At 39.0% G+C, this 25,954-nt stretch overlaps 1 protein-coding gene across 1 annotated transcript in view; it reads left to right on the top strand.

Moving 5' to 3' along the window:
• The window catches only part of MYOM1 (myomesin 1), a 165,080-nt gene that overhangs the window by 4,503 nt on the left and 134,623 nt on the right, over positions 1 to 25,954 (top strand). The window contains 4 exon segments of the mRNA XM_032595461.1: positions 4,079 to 4,516; positions 5,441 to 5,535; positions 16,651 to 16,950; positions 23,235 to 23,560. Of these exon segments, the coding sequence (XP_032451352.1) occupies positions 16,900 to 16,950; positions 23,235 to 23,560 (377 nt within the window). The 5' untranslated portion in view covers positions 4,079 to 4,516; positions 5,441 to 5,535; positions 16,651 to 16,899.

Here is a 25,954-nt window from a genome sequence, read left to right as displayed (position 1 = left end):
TAAGAAACTTTCGAATGGTGAGAGACGTGGCTTACATTCTGGTTGTGCCTACATAAATGCAATTGTAATTCTTTCTATGTAAACTAGGATGTAAAAAATTAGCATTAATCCAGGAAAACAGTAGGAGGAGCTCCTTTCTTTTAAATAAAATTAAGGCGGTTAAATTAATCTGTTTGGAAATTAGTTTTAAAGCTGCAAAACTACAAATAAATGTATTAAAAGGGTGTAGAAAGTTCTACATAAAGAATTGCTTTAAAAATTACAATTATTTTTAAATTCAGGATTGGTATACAAGATAAAAAATAATGTGGAATTGAATTAAGAATATTTGGGGGAAGTTATTACTTTCACACTAATACTTTTGAGGGGTGCCTGGGTGGCTCAGTCGGTTAAGCATCAGATTTCAGCTCAGGTTGTGATCTCTCAGTTTGTGGGTTCAAGCCCTGCATCAGGCTCTCTGCTGTCAATGTGGAGCCTACTTCGAATCCTCTCGCTCCCTGTCTCTCTGCCCCTTCCCCACTTGCACTCTCTCTCAAAAATAAATAACAACAAAAAAATACATTTGAAAAAAAAGATAAATGCTTAGAAAAAACACTAAAGATTCAAGAAGACAGAAGAGAGAATATGAATAAGGCAAACCAAAAGATGAAATAAGAATTACCTAGAAAATAATTTACCTGTTCCCGGCAATTAATTAAAGAATTGCTCCTCCACTGATGAAAAAGCAAATATTTCTAAGATCATAAACTGTTTTTAGCCTGACATAGTTGATATTAATAATAACTTGTTAATGAATGAATGTAGTGACCAAATCACATTTGCTGAATTAATCTTGTGAGGCAGTTTTTTTAAAATACTCCCAAATAAAACGAATACCTAAAACAAAAATTATGGCTTAGGCTTACTTCAAACAATTCTTTGGTTTTCTTATCTAGACAAGGGCATAATGATAGCATCTACTTTAGTCATCCATTGTGTGCGTCAGGTGAGATAGTCCATGTAAATTTCTTAGAAATCAACTTCAGTTGTGTTAAGGCACTAAAATTTGGGGTTTGTAGAGCAGTTATCCTACCCCAAACTAACTAATATGCTAATGCTTTGTCTGTTCAACTGGAGGAAACAAGCTGAATGGTCACAGTTTAAATTTTTTTTCATTTTGTTTATTTGAGAGTGAGAGAGAGAGCAAGTTGGGGAGAGGGGCAGAGATAGAATCTTAAGCAAGCTCCACACTCAGTGCTCAGCCTCACAAGGGGCTGAATCCCACAACCCTGGGATCATGACCTGAGCCAAAACCAAGAGTTAGACGCTCAACCGACTGAGCCACCCAGGCACTCCTGAATGGTCATAGCTTACATATGACCAAAGACCTCAAGTGAGCCCTTGATGTTATCTTGATGCTTCTGCTCTCTTAGATATCAGTTTAAAATTTGTCTCCTCGCATCTCCAGCACCTTTTCTCCCATCCTTGCTCTCAGTTGATGACCTTTTAAGTCACTGGGCAAAATAGACTTCCACAAGCTCTCACCACCACATCTACCTACTGGCTGGCATCTGTCCCCATATGTTATCTTCTCCCTTTTGAAAACTGATCTTCTGATCTTATCTACAGACCCTGCTCTTCTTGCCATCTTCTCCGTCTAGGGTAAATTGCTCAAGTCAAAACCGTTGGCTCATCTTTGCCACCTTTTTCTTTTCTGACCCTCATCCAACCTTGTGGTTAAACCATCTCCAGGGTCTAGAACAGCAGTTAGCCAAACCTATTGGTTAAGTCCTTCAAAACATACCAATTTGACTATGTCCCATCACCTCTACAGCTACCATCCTAGTACAAAAGTATCAAACCTGGATTTTTGCAGTAGTCTTCTAACTGGTCTTCTTACTTCCATGTTCCCTGGAATTCTGCTCTCCATAGTCACAGAGTGATCCTTCTAAAACATAAATTAGATCATGTCATTGTTCTACTCAACACCCTCCAATGGTGTCTCACCTCAGAGTAAAAGCCACATGCCTTAGAGTGGCCTATAATAAGCCCCCCAAAAAACCAGACTTGGTGAACTTCACTGACTTTATCTCTTATTGCCTGCTTTTGCCAATTGCTTAACCATATTGATTTTGCTGTTTCTTGAAGAAGGCATTTTTCCGCTTTGACACCTTTGTATTTGCTGTTCCTTTTCAGCGATCTTTCTTCTAATGTTTTCATTGCTTTCTCCCTCAACTCTCTCAAGTCTTCACTCAAATGTCACCATCTCAATAATGCCTTCTCTGGTGATTCTATTTAAGATTCCATCATTCATTCTTCCACGTCCAGCATTCTCTCTCTTGCTTTATTTTTTCCACTGCATTTATTACCTCTGACATAACTATATACTTTACTTTGTTTACTGCTTATTTTTTTAATTTTATTTTTAATTTTTTAAAATTTACGTCCAAATTAGTTAGCATATAGTGAAACAATGATTTCAGGAGTAGATTCCTTAATGCCCCTTACCCATTTAGCCCATCCCCCCTTCCAGAACCCCTCCAGCAACCCTCAGTTTGTTCTCCATATTTATGAGTCTCTTCTGTTGTGTCCCCCTCCCTGTTTTTATATTATTTTTGTTTCCCTTCCCTTATGTTCATCTGTTTTGTCTCTTAAAGTCCTCATATGAGTGAAGTCATATGATTTTTGTCTTTCTCTGACTGACTAATTTCGCTTAGCATAATACCCTCCAGTTCCATCCACATAGTTGCAAACGGCAAGATTTCATTCTTTTTGATTGCTGGGTAATACTCCATTCTATATATATACCACATCTTCTTTATCCATTCATCCATTGATGGACATTTGGGCTCTTTCCATACTTTGGCTATTGTTGATAGTGCTGCTATAAACACGGGGGTGCATGTGTCCCTTCGAAACAGCACACCTGTATCCCGTGGATAAATGCCTAGTAGTGCAGTTGCTGGGCCATAGGGTAGTTCTATTTTTAGTTTTTTGAGGAACGTCCATACTGTTTTCCAAAGTGGCTGCACCAGCTTGTATTGCCACCAACAATGCAAAAGAGATCCTCTTTCTACGCATCCTTGCCGACATCTGTTGTTGCCTGCGTTGTTAATGTTAGCCATTCTGACAGGTGTAAGGTGCTATCTCATTGTGGTTTTGATTTGTATTTCCCTGATGATGAGTGATGTTGAGCATTTTTTCATGTGTCGGCTGGCCATCTGGATGTCTTCCATGGAGAAGTGTCTTTTCATGTCTTTTGCCCATTTCTTCACTGGAGTATTTGGTTTTTGGGTGTTGAGTTTGATAAGTTCTTTATAGATTTTGGATAGTAACCCTTTATCTGATATGTTGTTTGCAAATATCTTCTCCCATTCTGTCGGTTGCCTTTTAGTTTTGCTGATTGTTTCCTTCGTTGTGCAGAGGCTTTTTATTTTGATGAGGTCCCAGTTTTGTTTTTTTTTGTTTTTTTTGTTTTTTTTTGTTTTTTTTTTGTTTTTTTTTTTTTTTACTAAGTTCCATGAAGACAGGGTTTGGGGGACTGTTTTGTTTACTGAAGTATCCTGAAGGCCCAGAACAGTAATTAACACATTAAAGGCACTCAATAAATAAAAATACATATTGAATGAATGAAGAACTGGAAGGTAGGGTATGATGGGAAAATGGCAAAAATATGAGGCCTAAGAGGTGGCCAGAGACCATGCCCTGAATGACCTCAAAGCCATGTTTCTGAAGGTCAATGGGATACCACTGATCTGTCTTATGTATGGGATTAATATGATCAGACTTGTATTCTTTTAAAATCACTCTGATAATAGTATAGAGGATTAGTAGAAGGTAAGCCTGAGAGAAGAAGGAATCGGAATTTCTGATAGATGGTAATGCCTATCACTGAAATAAGGAACATGGGAGAGAAATAGTTTGGATGGTGGGTATGGTGATGGTAAGAAATGACATTTTAGACATTTGAAGTAGTGGATTAGAAGACAGTACTGAGGCTTCACCAAAATGTAACACAGAGAGACAAAAAGTAAAAATATAAAAGAGCGGTCAAAAGCCATGGAGGATATATTGAACTAGTCCATTGTATATTTAATAGGAAATCCAGAACAAGATAAAAATGAGAATGTTGGAAAATGATATTGAAACAGACGACTGAGAGTTTTCCAGGATTGAGAGTCAAAAATCTTTATAATCTTTATTCCGGTTGAAGATGCACCCAAATATGAAACAAGAAAAATAAAAATAAATCTGTACCAAGTCATGTCCCAGTGAAACTTCAGAACATCAAGAGTAAAAAGGAAAATAGTACAAACTTACAGAGAGAAAAGAGATTGCCTGCAATAGACTGACAGTGGGTCCAACAGCATGCTTTCCTCCAGCAACAATACATGCTGAAGGCGGGTGACCGATATCTTCAAAGTGCTATGAGAAGTACCACCTACTCCTCATGCCATCTGTATGTGGAACTGAAGCACAGAGCTCTGATAATTCTTTCTGAAGAATTCCGTATGCTGGTCTCTCTAGAATCTTTCAGGTCTGATCTCCTTGTCTCCTATAATTCCTGAATTGGAACATTAACTAGGGGTCACAAAATGGATTTCATAATTATGAAATTGTATAATCATATAGCATGCCTGGATAGATGTTCTGAGAACTAATGCTCTCAGCCTTTGGGCTATCTGCCAGAATTCTGGGAAACATGAACCTCATATTTAACATCTTATTACACTGAAAAATATTGAATCACTTTGGATTGTTCTTTGCTTTTTTATGTGTGTTTGACTTGCTTTCCAACTAGCTTGTAAACATATCCTGTATTAGTTTTACATTTTCAAAGTGGGAGGTTTTTTTTTTTATGTTTATTTATCTTTAAGAGAGAGAGAGAGAGAGAGAGACAGAGCATGAGCAGGGAAGGGGCAGAGTGAGAGGGAGACACAGAATCCGAAGCAGGCTCCAGGCTCTGATCTGTCAGCACGGAGCCCAACGTGGGGCTTGAATGCGTGAACTGTGAGATCATGACCTGAGCCAAAGTCAGAGCTTTACCAACTGAGCCACCCAGGTGCCACCTAAGTAGAAGTTTTTTAATGTATTCATTAATAATAATAATAATGAATTATTATTGTTATGATTATTTATTGAGTACTTCCTATAAGCTAGGAGCTCTGAGTGTCTTATTAACATTACCTTTCAGTCATTGCCCTGCAAGATGGTTACTGTCACCTCCATTTTACTAATGAGGAACTTGAAGCTTAGATTGGTAACTTGCCCAAGTTCATATTGTGGGGAAGAGAAGGGGCAGGAATCTAATGCAGGTCTATATGACCTCAGTGCCTGAGCTTTCAGCCTCTATGCTGTATTGATTGGTGAAGCATGCTAGCTGTTGATAAAAATGATTGTATCAATAATTTGGAGTGGGAATATTTGCCCAAAATGTTGACTTATTTTTTGTTCTTCCCAGGAAAAGAGACTTTATGGTTTCTTGCAGACTTTCCAGCAAGGCTTAATTCCACTGAAATCAGTGCCTTGGGGCAATATCTGTTTTGCCAGCCACCTGTAAGTATATTATAACTTTTGATTCTGAGTTCTTCTTTCTCCTGGAAAAATAATGGTAAATGAAAGTAATTTCTATGGGCAGTCTCTGTTTCATATAACTTGTCAACATTTAACACAGAACACCTCCTTTTGTATCACCCCATGGAGCACCGATTCAATAAAGCATTAAATCACTGGTCTGGCAGCACCACCCAATAATCCCTGAAAGACCAAAGAACCTGAAGTTAAATTTGAAGGGGCCTTTCCAAGATTCGTGTCCTTCAGTGTCTTATTGTGTGCTACATGATTCATTACCTGCTTCAGGAAGAAGAAAGAGTCACGATATGAAAGTACACATATTTCCTGAGAGTGCCTCCTTCCATTTTTATTCCCATGACCTTGCACTGTGCCAGGCATGTCATGTGTGCTCAGTTAAACCTAAGTTAAAACTGTAACCCTTATTCAAGAACTTTGAGGCAAAGGTAGTAGAAAAAAATAAAGGAGACTTAGGAAGTGGTTAAATGATGAAAGTGGTCCTGTGTTGAAATACAACCAGATGTATGTTATCAAACTTCTGTGTGGCCTGTTAGGTCCAGAATGAAAATTTTCTTGGTACACAGGTAGTTGTGGTGGCTGGATTAGTCACAGATAGGTTAGATCTTATTTGGAAAAATAGGCTCCCAAAAAATTATTGCTCAAGACAGGGGAGACAATGAATAAAATCTTGGTGTTCCTCTATTCTTTTTTTTTTTTTAAGTTTATTTATTTATTTTGAGAGAGAGTGCATGCACGTGAGTGGGGGAGGGGCAGAGAGAGAGGGAGAGACAGAATCCCAAGCAGGCTCCATACTGTCAGCACAGAGGCTGATGTGGGGCTGGATCCCATGAACTGTGAGATCTTTACCTGACCCGAGGTCAAGAACCTGACCCTTAACTGACTGAGCCACCCAGGCACCCTGTTACTCTGTTACTCTATTAATTCTTATAGTAATTCTATTAAAACTCTTTTCATATAAGGTGCTTCTGATGTTTATTAAAATAATGTGTATAATAGCTACATGAGATTTATTTTGTGTAACTATATGAGAACATCTGTGTGTGTGTGTGTGTGTGTGTGTGTGTGTACTAACATTAGCACACTTGCCTCATGTAAAGTCCTTTACTTGACTTTAAAACATTACAAATATCACAAAGGAACAAAATTCCAGACCTCCAAACCAGGTAGTATTAGGTTTAAAAATAGAAAAATTAGCCAAGGAATGAAAGATATTAATAGGAATAGATAAAAAGTTATAGGCTCAGCACATGACTTTCCAAGTGTAATAAACAATGGTGCAAGAAATAACTATTTATGAAATGTAGTTGAAAAAGAGAATATTAAAACTGAGAAAAATAAACTTTGATTAAGTTCACATAGCATAAACCACAATAAATTGCAGGTGAGTTCCAATTAAGCGTAAAGCATAATAAGTTGAATGAAATAGAATTATTTAAGTATCTTAACTGGAAAGAAGAATATATATGTTTTAAAAAATGGTTTAACTAAAGCATCATTGGCATACAGTAAAGCACACATATTTAAATGTATAATATCCTAAGTTTTGACACATGTGTACACTTGTGAAAACTTAACCACACTCAAGATATTGAACATATCTATCTCCCCCTAAGTTTCTTCATGCCTATTTGTAAATCCATCCTTCCTGACTCCTCCCACTTCTCTCCTCCCCCACCTTCAGGCAACCACTCTCTGCTTTCTGTCCCTATTGTTTGTGCAAATATAAGTTTGTGACCTGTGAAAGTGTTACTGATTATCAGATTGATGGTTCTACTTTTACAAAAGTCAAAATGTAATGAAATCAAGGAAAGAATTGAAATAGAAACATTTTATCATCAAAATGACAGATGAAAGCTTAACATCCAGAATGTTTTTTAAATTTAATGAAAAGAGCATTTTGGGGTACCTGGGTGGCTCAGTCGGTTGAGCATCCGACTTCGGCTCAGGTCATGATCTTGCAGTTCATGAGTTTGAGCCCCGTGTCGGGCTCTGTGCTGACAGCTCAGAGCCTGGAGGCCTGCTTCAGATCCTGTGTCTCCCTCTCTCTGCCTCTTTCCTACTCATGCTCTGTTCCTCTCTGTCTCTCAAAAAATGAATAAACATTAAAAAAAATTAAAAAAAAAGAGTGTTTTATTTTGACTTGTTCGATAGCAAGGAACAGAGACCCAGTCCAGTTAGCTCACGAAAAAGGATACGTAGCTGAGGGATATACATGAATGGCATCTAAACTGGAAAGTTACTGAAAACAGAGGGAGCTTTGAGGTATTGACTCTTCGGTTTTTCTCTCATTCGCCAAATGATTGTTCTCTGATTAGGTCTGCTTCTTTGAGCACACCTCCTTAGTTTTCTCTCTACCAACCTTCTTTCTCTGCTAACCCTAGTTTCTGGTGCCTCATAATTTCAGTTTGTCATGGCTCCTCTGACTCCAGTATTCGCAAAGCAACTCTTCATTCTACCTTTTCTACTTTTGCTCCTTCTATTAAGTGCGCTGATGCTCAACATTTCCAAATTCAAATTCTCAAGAGAGGAGTGTGATTGGTTTGGCTCACCTTTTGGACCAGGCCATACATAGGTTGCTGGTAAGGATATACATCAGTTACCTTTAGGTCTGAAATGACCCATCACTGTGGGTCAGAGAGCAGGAATCACATGGTTCAAAACATCAGCATGTACTGTGAGCAGCGCAAGCATTGAGTGTTCACTTGTCCAGTAAGGAAAATAGTTCTTGAGAGCCAGATGGAGATGGGTTCAAATACAAGCTCCATTATTTATTAGCTGTGTGACTTTGGGTAACTTGCCTAACCTATCTGAATCTTAGTTTTCTCATTTATAGTTTGGGGATAATAACTGCCTTGTATAATTTTTGTAAAGAATAAAGCAAAACACATGTAAAGCATGGTACAGTATCTAGCACATAGTAGTTCTCAATCAATGATAGCAATTTTATTTTGTTAATATATTAACAGATTAAGAATGATCTCAAGAAAAATAATCTCCATGGCAAAGGTCAAAAGATAGCTCACACAGAGGAAAACCAAATAGTTAGCTAACATTGATAGAAATGTCCAGACTCACAAAGAATTTTTAAAATGCATTTAAAAATAGCTATGAGGGGACACCTGGTGGCTCAGTCAGTTAAGCATCTGACTCTTGATTTTGGCTCAGGTCATGGTCTCAGTTTGTGAGATTAAGCTCTGTGTCGGTCTCTGCACTGACAGTGTAGAGCCTGCTTGGGATTCTCTTTCTCTCCTCTCTCTTTCTGTCTTTCCCCACTCACATTCTCCCTCTCTCTCTCAAAATAAATAAATAAACATTTTTAAAAAATAAAAATAATTTAAAAAATAAAATTAAAATAGCAGTGAGATCTATTTCACACCTGTTAAACTTGCTGAAATAAATTCAATTTAAATTAAATAAATTTATTTAATTTAAATTTAAGGATGCTTGGGTGGCTCAGTCGGTTGGGCATCCAACTTTTGATTTCAGCTCAGGTCATGATCTCACAGTTTGTGTGGAGCCTGGTTGGGATTCTCTCTCTCCTTGTCTCTCTGCCCCTCTCCCTTGCTAGGGTACATGCTCTCTCTCTAAAATAAAATAAAAAAATAAAAATTGAAAATAAATTAAAATTATACATTGCAATATTGATGTGGCCATGAAGAAAGAGCATATTCATACGTGCTAGATGGCATAGCCCAATTATTCCAAATAGCAATCTCACAAAACATACCCTTTAATTCATAGTCCCTTTCTGGGAAAATACTTACAAGGAGGTAATTGAAAAGGAAAACCTCTATTTGTACAAAATATTTATAGCTCTCTTTTTAATTCAGAGGCTTTCATCATTTTAGAATGGAAAGAGACCTAAGAGATCATTTTTCCCTTGAGCTGCACATTAGAGTCATTTAGGAGCTTTTAGAAATTCTTGTGTCCCATGCTCAGAGATTTTGAGGTAATTGTCCTGAAATATGGTCTGAGTTAGAGTACAGTTTAGAATCTTCTTAGCTATTCTAATGTGTAGCAAGGAAGGAGAACCACTCTTCCAGTCCCATGCAATTGGGGGAACCATGAAGAAACAGCCAGAGAAACAGAGCCTCTGAAGGGAACACACATAGACGTAATAAAAGAGCTGGGTTGCAAATGAAGATGTTCCTAATTCCTAACCCTGACTTCTAGTCTTGATGAATAACTGGAAACATCCATGTGTCCAGTATTTAAGGACTAGGACACCAATGATTGTGGAATAGTACAATGCATTCATTAATTGTTATTGGTTATCTATGGATGCAGTAGAACATAGTGTGTACACATTGATGAGAACCAGGTGTGATAGGGGTGTGTCTGTTTCTCTCCTCACCAAGAGATTCCCAGCTGACACTGTTGAGTTGCTCCTTGGAGGGGCATGGTTCCCCCTTCATGCTCTCCCCTCTGCCCAAGGTGGCCAAGTTCTCTGAGTCCCCCATCTATCTTATGGGGAATGGAGTTATCAATGTCCAGGACTGCTGAACTGTGGGCTGTTCATGCAGAACAGTGATGAATCAGAAGTCCCTGTTTTAAAATTGTGGTGAAATACACATAACAAGAATTTACCATCTTAACCATTTTCAAGTTGCACAGTTCAGTGGTATTAAGTACATTAATACTGCTGTACAGTTATCACCACCATCCATTTCCAGAACTTTGTCATCTTCCTCAACTGAAAGTTTCTACCCATTAAACTCTAGTTCCCATTTCCCCCACCCCACTGCCCCAGCCTCTGGAAACTACCATTCTACTTTCTGTCTCTATGAATTTAACCTAGGTACCTTATGTAAATAGAATCATATAACATGTGTTCTTTGTGCCTGGCTTATTTCACTTAGCTTAATGCCTTCAAAGTTAGGAGTTTGTTTGTTTGTTTGTTTGTTTGTTTTGAGATTGAGAGAGAGTATGTGTATGAGGGGGGAAGAGGGACAGAGGGAGAGAGAGTGACAATCTTAAGCAGGCTCCGGAGAGTTTGACAAAGGGCTGGATCCCCTGACTGGATCATGACCTGAGGCAAAATCAGAGTCAGATGCTCAACTGACTAAGCCACCCAGGTGCTCCAAGAGTCCATTTTTAAGGATAAATTATCCCTTATCTTTCTCTCTACTCCCTTGTTCTTTCTTCCAAAGACCACTTTCCTTCTGGGTTGAGGATCACCCCATTCCTTTTATTGGTCCTTGCTCCCCTGCTGTAGTGGCTACTCTGCCTTTTGCCTTTTCTTTTCTAGGCTCAGTATTATCTGGTAAGCAGGATAGGAAAATCTAGCTCTGTAAGCTTGTACCTGAAACTCCTAAGTCTGAAGGTTTGTTTTGTTTGTGCATCTTTGTTCTGTTTCAGCATGGACTGGGAGAGAAAGGGGAAGGGACTATCAGAGTATGAAAGAGAGAGAAGAAAACAAAGAATATAATCAAGTTAATACTTGAAGATATATGCCTGCCTCAAATGTGAGACTAGTATCTACATTATAAAAGAATAGAAGAAGTTACAGAATTTTATCACAAGTGGATTGTTTTAGTTATGAGCAAGTGTTGTATACTGACAAGTGGGTGAGGTCTGGATCTGGATTATCTGAATTTGAACATAGTTTCTTTTTTTTTTTTTTTTTAAAGATTTTTATTTTATTTTTAATTTTTTTTCCTTAGAGAGAAAGAGCACCTGATGAGCTGGGGAGAGAGAGCGAGAGAATTTTAAGCAGGCTCTGTTCTCAGCACAGAGCCCAATGTGGGGCTCAATCCCACAACCTTGAGATCATGACCTGAGCCAAGATCAAGAGTTGGATGCTCAACCACCAGGCGCCCCTGGGTTATCTGAATTTGAATCCTCACTCTTAACATTTTCCTCCCAGTTTTATTGAGATATAATTGACATTCAGCAATGCAGAAGTTTAAAATGCACAGCATAGGGATACCTGGCTGTCAGTTGGTAGAGCGTGCAATTCTTGATCTCAAGAGTGTTGGGTGTGGGGCCTACTTAAACATGGGGGCCCCATGTTGGGTGTGGGGCCTACTTAAAATAATAATAAAATAATAAAATAAAATTAAATGTACAGCATAACAACTTGAATCACATATATTGTAAAATAATCACCACAATATCTAACACTTTTTAGTTGTATGTACTTGAGCAAGGTACTGAACTTCTCTGTACCTCAGTTTTCTCATTAGTGAAAGTGTATAATAATAATGATAGCACCTACCTCATACAGTGTTCTGAGGAATAAAGAAGTTAATACATATAAACCATTTATGGGACGCCTGGGTGGCGCAGTCGGTTAAGCGTCCGACTTCAGCCAGGTCACGATCTCGCGGTCCGTGAGTTCGAGCCCCGCGTCAGGCTCTGGGCTGATGGCTCAGAGCCTGGAGCCTGTTTCCAATTCTGTGTCTCCCTCTCTCTCTGCCCCTCCCCCGTTCATGCTGTGTCTCTCTCTGTCCCAAAAATAAATAAACGTTGAAAAAAAAAATTTAAACCATTTATAATACCACCAGGAAAATAGTAAGTACTATGTAAGTGTTAGATATCAATATTTTTTGGTCAGTGTTTGGATACTTGTTATCTGTGAGACCAAGTGTGATTAACTATATAAGGACAAATATATTTAAAAATTCAAGACAGCATTATTCACAGTAGCCTAAAACTGGACACAATGAGAAGTCCATTAATTGATGAATGGATAAGCAAAATATGGTATGTCTTTCAGTGAAATATTTCTCAGCAATAAAAAGAAACAAGCTGCCAAATCTTGGAACAACATGGATGAATCTCAAAAACATCTTGCTAAGAAAAAAAAAAAAACAGACATAAAGGACTACATATTATATGATCCCATTTGTATGAAATTTCTAGGAAAGGCTAAACTATAGAGACAGAAATCCAGGTCAGTGGTTGCCTAGGCTGTGGATGGGATCAATGCTTAACTACAAACTGGCATAAGGGAATTTTTCTGGTGATGGAAGTGTTTTAAAAATGGATTTTGGTGATGGTTGCCCATCTATAGAAATCTACTAAAACTCATTGAACTTTACTCTTTTTTTTTTTTTTAATTTTTTTAACATTTATTTATTTTTGAGACAGAGAGAGAGCATGAACAGGGGAGGGTCAGAGAGAGGGAGACACAGAATCTGAAACAGGCTCCAGGCTCTGAGCTGTCAGCACAGAGCCTGACACGGGGCTCGAACTCACAGACCACGAGATCATGACCTGAGCCGAAGTCGGCTGCTTAACCGACTGAGCCACCCAGGCGCCCCGTGAACTTTACTCTTAAAATGGGTGAATTTTGTGATATGTAAATTTTACTATTCTGAAACTGTCAAAAATAAAATGAAATTGGAGATTCAGATCTCTCCCTCTTTAGCCTGGTTCCCATTCATTCATTCATTCATTCATTTATTTAAGAGAGAGCATGTGCATGGTACATGAGTGAGCAGGGGAGGGAAAGTGGGAGAGGGACTCTCAAGCAGGCTCCACACCCAGCACAGAACCGGATGTGGGGTTCATTATGGGGCTCAATGTGGGGCTCAATCTCATGACCCTGAGATCATGACCTGGAGATCATGACCTTAGCTGAAATCAAGAGTTAGAGGCTTAACCGACTGAGTCACCCAGGCACCCCTAGCTTGGTTCTCACTTAAAAAAAACAAAGAAGAGGGGTGCCTGGCTGGCTTAGTTGGTGGAATGTGCAACTCTTGATCTCAGGGTCATGACTTTAAGCCTCACATTGGGCATGGAGTCTACTTAAAAACAAAAAAGAAGAAGAAAAAGTTATTGTTTTTGCAAAAATAATGTATGTCAGTTGTTGGGAGGCAGTTCTTCATGGGTCCATCATATTTCTGTATACCTTGCAAGCAGGCCCAGGCTTCCATTTGTTCCAGATTATCTTTTCAGGGATGTCTGTGTAATGAATAGCCTTTGAAGATAGAAAGAGTGTTTCCCTCCGGGGAAAAAGGCAGGCATGCTTACTAGCCAATATAATAAAGAAAATGTCTACCTCTGGAGCAAAGGGCAAACATGCTTAATACTCATTATATAGTATTTGGGTCCATAAGAAGGGAAGTAGGAGTAGAGTTGGTGAATTATACAGGGTAAAATGGCAGATATCACCTTACGCCATGGTACCACGATTATTTTTAAGTAACTACCTGACTTTGTCTACCCAACTACACAGTGGCTACTTTGGGGACATGAGTAAGTCACCTCTGGATCCTGTGTCATGGCACAGTGTGTGATGTAGTAGGTTTTCAATACATTCTCTTTCTTTTTCCATACTGTTGGTGCATGCATTGTACTTGTTAATTACAACTAGCAACTTTAAAAAAAGTTCTTGATTTCAGTTGGAATTTAGTTTTTGTTTTGTTCACATTTCATTTCTTTTTAAAAAAAATTTTTTTTAACATTTATTTATTTTTGAGAGACAGAGACAGAGCATGAGTAGGGGAGGAACAGGGAGAGAGGGAGACACAGAATCGAAAGCAGGCTCCAGGCTCCAAGCTGTCAGCACAGAGCCCAACGTGGGGCTCGAACCCATGAGCAGTGAGACCATGACCTGAGCTGAAGTCAGAGGTTCAACCTACTGAGCCACCCAGGTACCCCTTCACATTTCATTTCTAAATATTTATTTTAATTACTTTTTTGGCTTATCTTTTTATTGTTTTTTTTTTTTTTTTTTTTTTTTTGAGAGAGACAGAGAGAGAGAGAGTGAAAGTGCAAGCTGGAAGGGGCAGAGGAAGGGGAAAGAGAGATTCTTTTCTTTGTTTTAATTTTTTTTAACGTTTATTTTTGAGAGAGAGAGAGACAGAGTGTAAACGGGAGAGTTGGAGAGAGAGAGACACAGGATCCGAAGTAGGCTCCAGGCTCTGAGCTGTCAACCCAGAGCCCAACATGGGGCTCGAACCCACAGACTTCATGGACTGTGAGATCATGATCTGAGCTGAAGTTGGACGCTCAACCGACTGAGCCACCCAGGCTCCCCTATTTATTTTTGCTTTTAGGATATACTACTATTAGTTAAACTCATCATTTCACCCTTAATTTTTAATAAATATTAGTGTAATTAATATATAATATACATAAAATTATATAATTATACTATACAATAAATGTCAATATTAAAAAGATTGATACTATTTATTTATTTATTTTAGTAATCTCTATACCCAACATGGGGCTCAAACTTACAGCCCCCAGATCATGCTCTCCAACTGAGCTAGCCAGGTGCCCCCAAAATATTAATATTCTTAAAAGTAAGTTTGAAGAGAGAATATATCTACTTTAAAATTGCTTTTAAAAACCCCATAATTCTAGAAGCAAGTATTTTTTAAAATTTTCAAACTTTTATAGTTCAATGCTTTTTAAAAAGCCATTTCCATTAGATGGTTTCCTAGGAAATTTAAATTAATACTTGGTTAGCATTCCATTAAGTTTTCAGAATAATTACACATCTATAAGGGCTTTATGATTATATCAGAGTAATTGACAAGATGATTTTTCATCTACAAGGGAATCATGATTGAATCACAATAATTGAATTTTATGAGACCAGCTAAATTTTTCTTCTTTAATTTTAGTTTAATTATGTAGTATGTATGTAATTTGGATAGCTATATGTTACTTTTTCATGTTTGTTTTGAGAGAGAGAGATTGAGAGAGAGAGAGAGAGGGAGAATTCCAAGCAGTCTCCACACTGTCAGTGCAGAGCTTGATGCAGGGCTCGAGCTCACCAGCTGTGAGATCATGATCTGAGCTGAAATCAAGAGTCGGATGCTTAACTGACTGAGCCATCCAGGTGCTCCTGGATAGCTGTATTTTAAATAAATATGTTGTCAGGAAAGGGTGAATCCAGATGATGCTATAGCAGAAAGATTACTTGGTAAACTAAGTTGATTCTAGCTCATGCTGTTTTGTCAAATCCTATATATTTGTTTGAAATAAACTATTTGGCTTTCACTGGGATCTTGAGTGTCAGTGTATAAATGATAATATTTTAGTTTTCCACAAGTGTGTGTGGACTTTTCTAATTTTGTATTTTTAACTGGGATCAGAATTCTGTAAATATTTTAAGGTATTGATTTTGTAGCCAGTATATCTTGATGTAATAAATAATTGTTGCACAGGAAATATAACAAATTCTTTTTTAAAATTTTTTATTTATTTATTTATTTATTTATTTATTTATTTTTTTTTTAACAAATTCTTTAGTAACAGGTCTTCCTTCTGATGGACATTATTGGCATATGGCTCTATCTACACACACACACACACACACACACACACACACACACACAGAGTTAAATTGTTGAAAGGCAGTATAGTATGAAATTTGGAGACTACACTCTGTATAGAACAGAACTGAGTTTAAATCCTCTGTCACATTCTAGTTATGTGATATTAAGAATATTAGCCTCTTGGTGGGGTGCCTGGGTGGCTTAGTTGGTTGAGCGTCTGACTTTGGCTCAGGTCAGGGTCTCACAGTCTGTGGGTTCAAGCCCTGTGTCAAGCTCTGTGCTGACAGCTCAGAGCCCCAAGCTTGCTTCGAATTCTGTGTCTCCCTCTCTGTCTGCCCCTCCCCCACTTGTGCTCTGTCTCTCTCTCTCTCTCTCAAAAAATAAACATTAAAAACATTTAATGGGGCGCCTGGGTGGCGCAGTCGGTTAAGCGTCCGACTTCAGCCAGGTCACGATCTCACGGTCTGTGAGTTCGAGCCCCGCGTCAGGCTCTGGGCTGATGGCTCGGAGCCTGGAGCCTGTTTCCGATTCTGTGTCTCCCTCTCTCTCTGCCCCTCCCCCGTTCATGCTCTGTCTCTGTCTGTCCCAAAAATAAATAAAAACGTTGAAAAAAAATTAAAAAAAAAAAATAAAAACATTTAAAAAAAAAGAAAATTAACCTCTCTAAATCTCAACTTCATAATCCATAAAATGTTTTTATGTATATGCAGTGTTCAAATAAGATACTGTAAAGCAATTAGCATTAATGCCTGACATATAGCAAATGGTCATTAAATATCATCTAGTATTATGATTTATATATTTTATTTTTGTTTATTTTTCTCCCTCCTGTTTTGAGAAGATTTGAAACATGTTGTCTACAGAAACAGCCCACTGGAAACCATTCTGATGCCTGGTGGATAAAAATCAGAACCACTACCATTCTATATTGGGTGTTTAGAGAACAAATGGATGCTTGGGGAACATGAAACTTGGAAAACTCTCATATGGATTCCAAATAGCTCAAATGTCCATATGCACACTGACAGGAGGTATATGTTGACGAAGAAATGCCAAGTTGAATTTTACCAGGAAACAGCATCAGGACTAAATGGAATGCATTCTTTTACATACTTTGGATAGCTCAGAAGCAGAGCATAATGTAAGAGAGACTCACAGAATACCTATTTTCTTGTAAACAAAGTGTCATTAGAGGATACATCAATGCATGGCAAGAAGTGCTGGGATTTGGAGTCCAAATATGGATTAAATGAATTGCATTTGTCATTTACTAGCTGGGTGATCTTTGGTAAATGACTTTGCCTTCAAAACCTTGGTTTCCTTGGCTATATAGTAAAGCTGATTATACCTCGCTTGCAGGAAATTATGAGAATTAAATGAGGTCCTGTATATAAAGTGTCTATCACAGGGTCTCAGTTTTAACTGTAGTTATCATCAAGAAAGTAATTATAGACTACAATATTAGGTCTGTTTAATATTTTATAGTTACAAGTGATCTGTATTCACTTGAGGTGATATCACTGTAATATCATGTTGGAGCTTAACCAGTTCAGTACATATAATATGAACAATGAGCTCTCAAATTATTTCTATCAGTAATAATAGTTGATGTTTACTGGTACGTGGTAATCACTGGGTTAAATGCATTATCTCATTGAATCTCTACAGCATTCTCATAATTTGGATATATTTTGTAGAGAAGGAAAATGAAGCTTAGGAAGGAGAAATAAGTTGCTTGAGGTTGAATCGATGGTCAGGAATCTAGCTGTAGTCTGAATCCAAAATGTAGACTCTAACCACCAGGTTCTACCACCTGTTAATTTGTTACATAGTCTGAAAAACAAAGAAAGAATCTCTGGTTAGATAAACTGACCCTACTGTGACTTTGGCAAAGAGAAAAACGTGTTGCTTCTCAAAGGCTTTAATTAGTGAAAAAAGGGATTCAAATACTCAAGCCTGAAGCTGTGACTTTGAAGCATGAGAGAAACAGTGACTGTGTATTGTCAGGCCAAAGTTGCCACCACATGGGACCCATTTTTTACGTGTTTTGCCTTTAGTTAGCCTCAAGTTCTTTTTAAACCTTGTGCCTTTTAAATGTACTGTACATGTGTTACAAACAGCACACCCAGAACCATATCTTGGCATTAAAATTCCATGAAGTCCATTTTGGGAATCAGATTACCACACCTATTTTTAGTTCACAACACAAACTCCTTTTTCCATTACACTTTTAAATATCCAGCCATAAAAGACATATTGAAAATAGCTCTTCCAGCCTCATAAAAATCCTGCATTTGGTGAAATCAGGACAGACCCATTGACTGGCATTAATGTAAGTACGTGACTGAGGCAGCTACCTGCCAGTGCCTCTCTCCTCCTCTTGGTTAGGACTACCCACCCCATCCACTTGCTGCTATATTTGTCTGCCTTCTTGGCCATAAAAGGCTGGCTGTGTGGCTCTGACATTCTACAGCCTGACCACATGCATTATTTTTGAACTGGTCCCCAGGGTCCTGTCTTTAGGCCTGCCTCTTCACGTTTTCTTTGGGATTCATCCTCCGTGGGCTTTTCATTCTCTCGTCCAGCTCCACAGCCACCTCGGAGCATTTGTGCACCACCATCGCTCCTTTGCAAACTGGTAAGTGTGACACTGAGGCAGAAGAATGCACTTGATATTTTAGGTGCTTAACAGCATTGCATGCATGTGGTTTCTTTCTATCTTGTGAGTTCAGTGGTTTGCTCAAAGAGCTGTCAGAATAGCAGAGAAATAGGAAAGGTGGAGCCCCTGGGCGGGAAGACAAAAGCAGCAGGGTGCCAGTTTCTGCTGGCACAGCTATTCTCTCACATCACGCTGTTCTTTTTAAGTTAAGCTACTGTTCCTGGAACTATAAGGAGATAAGATCTGTCTCAGGTGGAACTGTAAGTGTGAGTCCAAGTACTCTTTCCAAGTTATAGTTCTGTGGTTTGGTTGGAATCTGGAATGGATGAGATGACAGCAAGTAATGTTTTCTGTTTTCCACATGCCTACAATATTCCCTGATTACAAATTAGACCAAGAGGAGGTAAATTCACTCAGAAGTCCCTAGTTTCGAATTCAGTGATTTTGTTATGTCAATGCCATGTGGACAAATGTAAGAGTGCATTATGATATTTCTGACCCGAAAATGGTTAAGTCATAGTTCATTAGCAACACAGATCCCCACATGATGATCCTAAAGTTCACACTTTCTGTGAATGATTCTAATCAGCTTTGGGCCTCTAACGCTTGCACAAAAGTATCATCTCAGGATTATAATTTTGTAATCAGTATTTCTCCCCAAATTCCCAAATTATATTCAGAAAGAAAATGCCAGTCTTAACCATCTTTCCTCCCCGCATACTCTAGCTGTCACGTGTTGGGGATAATCCTCACGTACTTGAAGCGAAGGTAGTTGTACCTTCGTTCCAGAGGTCAGAGCAGAGGCAACCAGCTCTGATGACTACAAGCCAGACCCTGTTTACTTGTAATACATTATGGATGTGCCTGCAATGCTAAGTACTATTAAAAATAAATCTACTGAGGGCAAAATAGAAATAAAGAGAGTAGAAAATAGAATTGGGGCAAAATAGAAATAAAGAAGTACAAAATAGAATTGGGGCAAAATATTTAAAGATTTTACTTTGTGAAAATGTAAGCATTTCAAGTCACGTGAGCTTATATGAACTTGTCTTATAACTTAATACATAGGAAGGTCATTCATTTGTTTGGACATCTTTTAAACAACCTTTGCCATGTGCAATGTAGTATGCATCATTAAAGAAACTTATCTATTATCTTTATAACTGCCTAACATATTTCTGTATTAATATATTCTAATTCTTTTTAAATCAAAATTTATCTAATAATTATTCATTACATATGGTAATTATTCTGTATGTTTTAGAACAGAAGATAGCAATCTATTTAAGGGTCGAAGCAAAGTTGCTTGCTAGTAGCTATTTTTTTCCTCTTGGGAAATGCCATGTAGACTGATATCTTCCATGAGCCCCAAGATAAATATTTCTGGAGTGGAGTTTGCTGGATTTTCTTCCCTAGGGAATGCATGCTGACTTACAAAAGAGTCTAAATAAAAAGTTGATTTAACCCTGACAAAAAATATGGCAACTTTAGAAGAATTCATTCCTCATTTAAATAATCAAAAAAGAGATTTGGAAAAAACTGATTACCTCACAATGACTTTTACTTGTAAAATTTACAAATCACATTTCAGAACGTGCACAAAAGTATTAAAAATGGGTGGAGGGACTCCTACAAAACTATTATTTCCTCCAACGTTGTCAGTGTGACTGATACAACTCCTGTCAGTGGACACAGCATTCAAGAAAACTCATACAATGTGAAGCCTCCCCTCTCTCTGCTACACAGACTTATCTTTGTCAGTTGAACTGTTAGCTGAAGTTCACAGTGCAACCTTCTACACTGATGGCTGCCTTTCTTACTTCTTTATGTAAGAAGACTAGAAGCCTTCATATTCTTAATGGAGCAGATTGTCTGGTTTGACACTATACCTTTTTCAAGTGTTCATGGGATTTGAGAGAGCTCATTACAGGATAATACAGTTGACCCTTAAATAACATGGGTTTGAACTGCATGGCCCCTCTTATACACAACATTTTTTTGATAAATATAGTACAGTACTGTAAATCTATTTTCTTTTTGATTCCTTAATATTTTCTTTTATCTGACTTTATTGTAATAATACAGTATATAATACATATAATGTGCAAAATAGGTGTTTATCTACTGTGTATATTATCAGTAAGGCTTCTAGTCAACAGTTGGCTATTAGTAGTTAAGTTTGGGGGGGTCAAAGTTTATATGTGGATTTTCCACTGTCTGGGTGCGGGCGGAGGTTGCCACTTCTAACCCCTGCCATTGTTCAAGGGTCAATCATATAAGCAAACTCCAAGGTTCAGTCCTAGAACTTCTTTTTCCATTTATAATCATTCTGATCTATTTTTTTGGCTTTGCATACCATCCATATGTTGCTGATTCCCAAAGGTAGGTGTCCATCCTGGACCTTTACCCCGTGGCCCAAAGTCATGTGTCTACCTTAACATCTCCACTTGGATATCTAGCAGGTATCTCCGTTGTAGTATATCTCAAACCCATCTCCTGTACTTCCATCCCTAACTGTGCTTTATGACACTCCTGCCCATCTCAGTCAACAACTTCATTCTTCCAGTCACTCAGGCAAAAACCTCAGCATCGTCTCTCACTCCTCTTTGTTTCACACCCTAATTCAGAACTTTCAGCAAATGCTGTTGGTTCCACCTTCAAAACACGTGCAGAGTCTGATCACTTTTCACACTTCCACTGCCACCATCTTCGTGTCTAGCCTGGGCTATTGCAGTGGCCTTTGTATTCACTTGCTAGGGCTGTCCTAACAAGGTACCATAGACTGGGTGGCTTAAACAACAGAAATGTATCTTGTCACAATTCTGGAGGCTAGAAATCTGAGATCAAGGTGTGGGCAGAGTTGTTGTGTTTTGAGGCCCCCCTTATAGATGATCTTCTTATCCCTCTTCACAGAGTCTTCCTCTGTATATGTACATGTCTGTGTCCTAACTTTCTCTTCTTACAGAGACACCAGTCATATTGACTGAGGGCCCATCCCAATGATCTCATTTTAACCTCATTTCCTCTGTAATGACCCTATCTCCAAATGTAGTCACATTCTGAAGTACTGGTGGTTGGGACTTCAACATATGAATCTGGGGGAATACAACGTAGCTCATAACAGCCTTCTTTTTTTAAAATTTATTTTTATTTTTTTTAAAGTTTTATTTTTAAGTAATCTCTCCACCCAATGTGGGGCTTGAACCCACAACCCCAAGATGAAGAGTCCACCAACTGAGCCAGGCAGACACTCCCATAACAGCCTTCTGATTGGTCTCCTGGCTTTCCTTCTTGTCTCTCAGTAGTCTATCATTTATATATCAGCCACAATGAGTCTCAGCTTGGAACCTTTTGATGGTTTTTCTGCCCTTTCAGAGTAAAAGACAAAGTCTTTGCAGTCACTTCTCGGGCTACTCTGTCTACCCTCCCACCCCACGCCCAACATATCCTCTCCTATACCTCTCTTTGCACCCTGCTCACTCCTTGCAGCTTCACTGCCATTTGCTACTCCTGGAGTACAACAGGCACGCTCACACCCTCGTGTCTTTGCAATGGTCTTCCATCTAAAACACTCTTCCTCTGATATTCTCATGCTCAGATGTCACTCTCATGCTCAGAAGCTATCCCTAATGAGGCTGTCTAAAATTGCATCCCAACTCTTTGTTTTTTTTCCCCCTTTGTTTTTGACTGTAGCATTTAACACATTCTGTTTACCTTACATTTTAGTTATTTTCTCTATTGGCTATCTCCTGCTATAGAATATAAGGTCCTATATAAAGTTATCAGAGTAGGGATTTTGTTTGTTTTGTTCATCTGTGTATTTCTTGTGCTGGAACAGAACCAGGCTCATAGTAAGTGCTCAGTAATTATTTGTTGAATGAAAACCACATTGACTATACACAGGCTCTCCTCATTACATATTCTCCCAGTAGAAGCCCCCATCAGAATGAAATGCCAGAAAATTAGAAATACATATTATGAAAGGCCTGAGGAAAAAGCAAATAGCCAGAGTAGGGAAATTTTGTAAAGACCTCCTAGATATTAAAACAAACAAAAAGAAACCTGCACTATTAGAAGACCTAATGGCAGGAGGGGGCTTAAGTGGGCCATGAAGTAGAAAGTTTGCTGAGTAACCAGTTAAGCTAACCTTCACATCATTTTCCATTTGCTCTTTGGAAAAGATAAGAGTATTAACTTTTGCATATTGGTTTAGATGACTTGTTTCTTTCTTTCTTTTGTTTTTTCTTTTTCTTTTTTTTTTTTTATGTTGAGAGAGAGAGAGGGAGAGACAGAGCAAGTAGGGGAGGGGCAGAGAGAGAGAGGGAGACAGAGAATCCCAAGCAGGCCCTGCACAGTCAGCACAGAGCCTGACATGGGGCTCGAACTCACGAAACCGTGAGATCATGACCTGAACCGAAATCAAGAATCGGAAACTTAGGGGTGCCTGGGTGGCTCAGTCAATTGAGCATCCGACTCTTGGTTTTGGCTCAGGTGGTGATCTCAGAATTTGTGAGGTCAAGCCCCACATTGGGTTCTGTGCTGACAGTGCAGAGCTTGCTTGGGATTCTCTCTCTCCCTCTCTGCCCCTACCCCACTCTCTCTCTCTCTCTCTCTCCCCTCTCTCTCTTTCTCTCTCTCTCTCTCTCAAAAATAAATAAATAAACATTAAAAAAGAAAAAAGAAGAATTGAACACTTAACTGACTGAGCCACCCAGGTGCCCACTTGTTACTTAATAATTCACTCAAAACTTGCTACTTTCTTATAGGTTACCTGGTTCCCTCCGGGGCACACGATGTCTTTGCCATTTTATCAGAAGCTCCACCAACACTATGATAGCAGCTACCGCAACAAGGACCTTCGCACCACCATGAGCCACTACCAGCAGGAGAAGAAAAGTTCTGCCATCTACACCCACGGCTCCACGGCCTACAGCAGCCGGTCCTCTGCCGCGCACCGCCAGGAATCCGAGGCCTTCAGCCAGGCGTCCGCTGCCTCGTACCAGCAGCAGGCCTCTCGGGCCACTGCGTCCACCCATGCATCTGCAGCCAGTCGGAAGACAGCCTCAGCCTATGATTATGGCTACTCCCACGGGTATGTCAAAAGCAGCCTTCCAACCTTAGGGCAAAGGCACGTTCTCTGAATAACCCTCGTACATCATTTCCCTTTCTTTTTAATCTGGCACCCCTACATTTAAACCAGGTGTGGAGTGAGGCCATGTGTTTGGGAGACCTGGGACTTCTGTCTACCTGTTTCCCTTTACATTCTCTTTGAATTTCACACTTTATAATCACACTGGCGTGCCTTGCTTGCATTGCCAACTGTGATATTGCTAGAAGCAGACAAGTTTTGCCACATATTGATTTCAACATTCAGCAGCAGCAGAGCCAGAAAATATCATTTCAACACTCACAGCAGGTTTCCTGGCCCTCAGAATGTTTCTACTTAGATGAGAAGCCAGTATAGAATTTAAAATTCACAGGTCACAGGCGCCCAAACTACAGCAGAGATGTGTTCTACTTTTTCAATATCTGAGAACCAATTCTGAGCTATTGTTCAGGCAGCAGATATTTTCTTTAGCTAGAACACTTTATGTTTTTATTTATTTTTGAGACAGAGAGAGACAGAGCATGATCAGGGGAGGGGCAGAGAGAGAGGGAGACACAGAATCTGAAGCAGGCCCCAGGCTCTGAGCTGTCAGCACAGAGTCCAACGCAGGGCTCGAACTCATCGAATGTGAGATCATGACCTGAGCTGAAGTCGGACGCTCAACCGACTGAGCCACAGAGGCGCCCCCAGCTAGAACATTTTATAAAACTAGGCCCGTATCTCAGTCAGCTTAAGAATACCAGGAATAAATCTGTATTCTGATCAAAGTAGATTGATCAACCCATTGCAATGAGGGAGACCACGCCACAGAGGGAAAGAGAGTTACTATAGCATTCTAGGAAGAGTGGAGTTTACATGCAGGTTTGGTTGCAAAGTGAACCCAGGGTCCTGTTTCTACTGGAAACAGTGAAGTTGAGATAAATGAGGACGGTTGTATCCAGAAACCCTTAATGTGGGAGCTCAGCCCCAGGGTTGGGAACTGAGGCTGCTTCTTTGTGTCAACAGTGACTGGGGTCATCCAGGTAAGAGTACATTGTCTCATTCTCACTGATAAAATTTCAAACGGCAAACTTACTGATAATCTTTGATATTAGAGAAGAAAGTTTCTCAGTGATCTGTAGTCACACAAAGAAGGAGGTTACCACAACCTTTTACAGCAGCAGTATCCCTTGGAGAAATGTTTCCTGTGAAATTTGCAATTGGCTTCTGTGTCCTTTGTTCCAGCCTGATGAATGATGGGCAGATGCTTACTTTCTCAGCCCAAGCCAGTTTTTATTTTCTTGATATCCAGAATGAAATGTTTCATGGGAATCAAAAAAACACTTGCAAGATTTATGTGATTTTATTAAAAATCCTGGGGTACTTGGGTGGCCCAGTCAGTTAAGTGTCCAACTTCAGCTCAGGTCATGATCTTGTGGTTTGTGGGTTTGAGTCCCACGTAGGGCTGTGTGCTGACAGCTCGGAGCCTGGAGCCTGGAGCCTGCTTCGGATTCTGTGTCACCTTCTCTCTGACCCTCCCCCACTCACACTCTGTCTCTCTCAGTCTCTCAAAAATAAATAAATGTTAAAAAATATTAAAAAAAATCTATCTATAGTCCACAGAAGAAATTGCTGAACTTGAAAACATAGACATTTTTGGACTATGTGGTAAATAACCACTTGCTGCCTTGAATCCCCTCCAAAGCATCTGGCATAGTTGCATTCTTTTGTTATAAACATAATAATATAATTTTAAGTTTTACAAAATTTAAGTCCACAAAATATCTGTTAGGACAACTAGAAAAGTGTTTATTTCTGGGATTTAAAGGTATTATTAAGGAAATAACACAGTGGTTTGTATGAATCAAAGTGAGGATGATTTCTGAAGGAAGAAATTCCTGAATGAATCCCCAGTGGGTTTAAGCAGCACCTGATCTACAGCTGTTGTTTCTTGGGCACGAGCAGGGACCTCCTGGGAGTTTCTGCTCTGTTCAGTAACAGAGCCAGAGTCTGCTGGGGCTTACCTAGGATATATGATGGCAACGTTATGAAATTCCATTTAAAATGGAACAGGATCATCTTGCCATCTCACTTTCATGGGATATTCAGAAGGACTTTGTGTTGGCTGTAAATATGGAAATATTGTTGCTAAGGTGAATTCATTTCTTTTAGCACTTGCTTCAGATGAACTGCCTTCCAAAGGAAAGTTGGGGGGAATTAACACCATGTGTATGTGGCAGCATCATTTTGTTCTGAAGAATGTTCCATAGAACATTAAGAACCTCATTTGGGAAAGCAGCTGTCTTGTAATAGAGGAGGATTACATTTTAAATATCCATTTTCCAAGACTGTGCTGAGTCTATAGAAGAGGTAGAAGATGGGTATTTTCATTATTGTATA

This window comes from Lynx canadensis, chromosome D3 (assembly GCF_007474595.2).
Source record: "Lynx canadensis isolate LIC74 chromosome D3, mLynCan4.pri.v2, whole genome shotgun sequence".
NCBI classification, from domain to species: domain Eukaryota; kingdom Metazoa; phylum Chordata; class Mammalia; order Carnivora; family Felidae; genus Lynx; species Lynx canadensis.
Note: the sequence above shows the minus strand (reverse complement) of the source record. Positions and strands in the feature narration are given on the sequence as shown.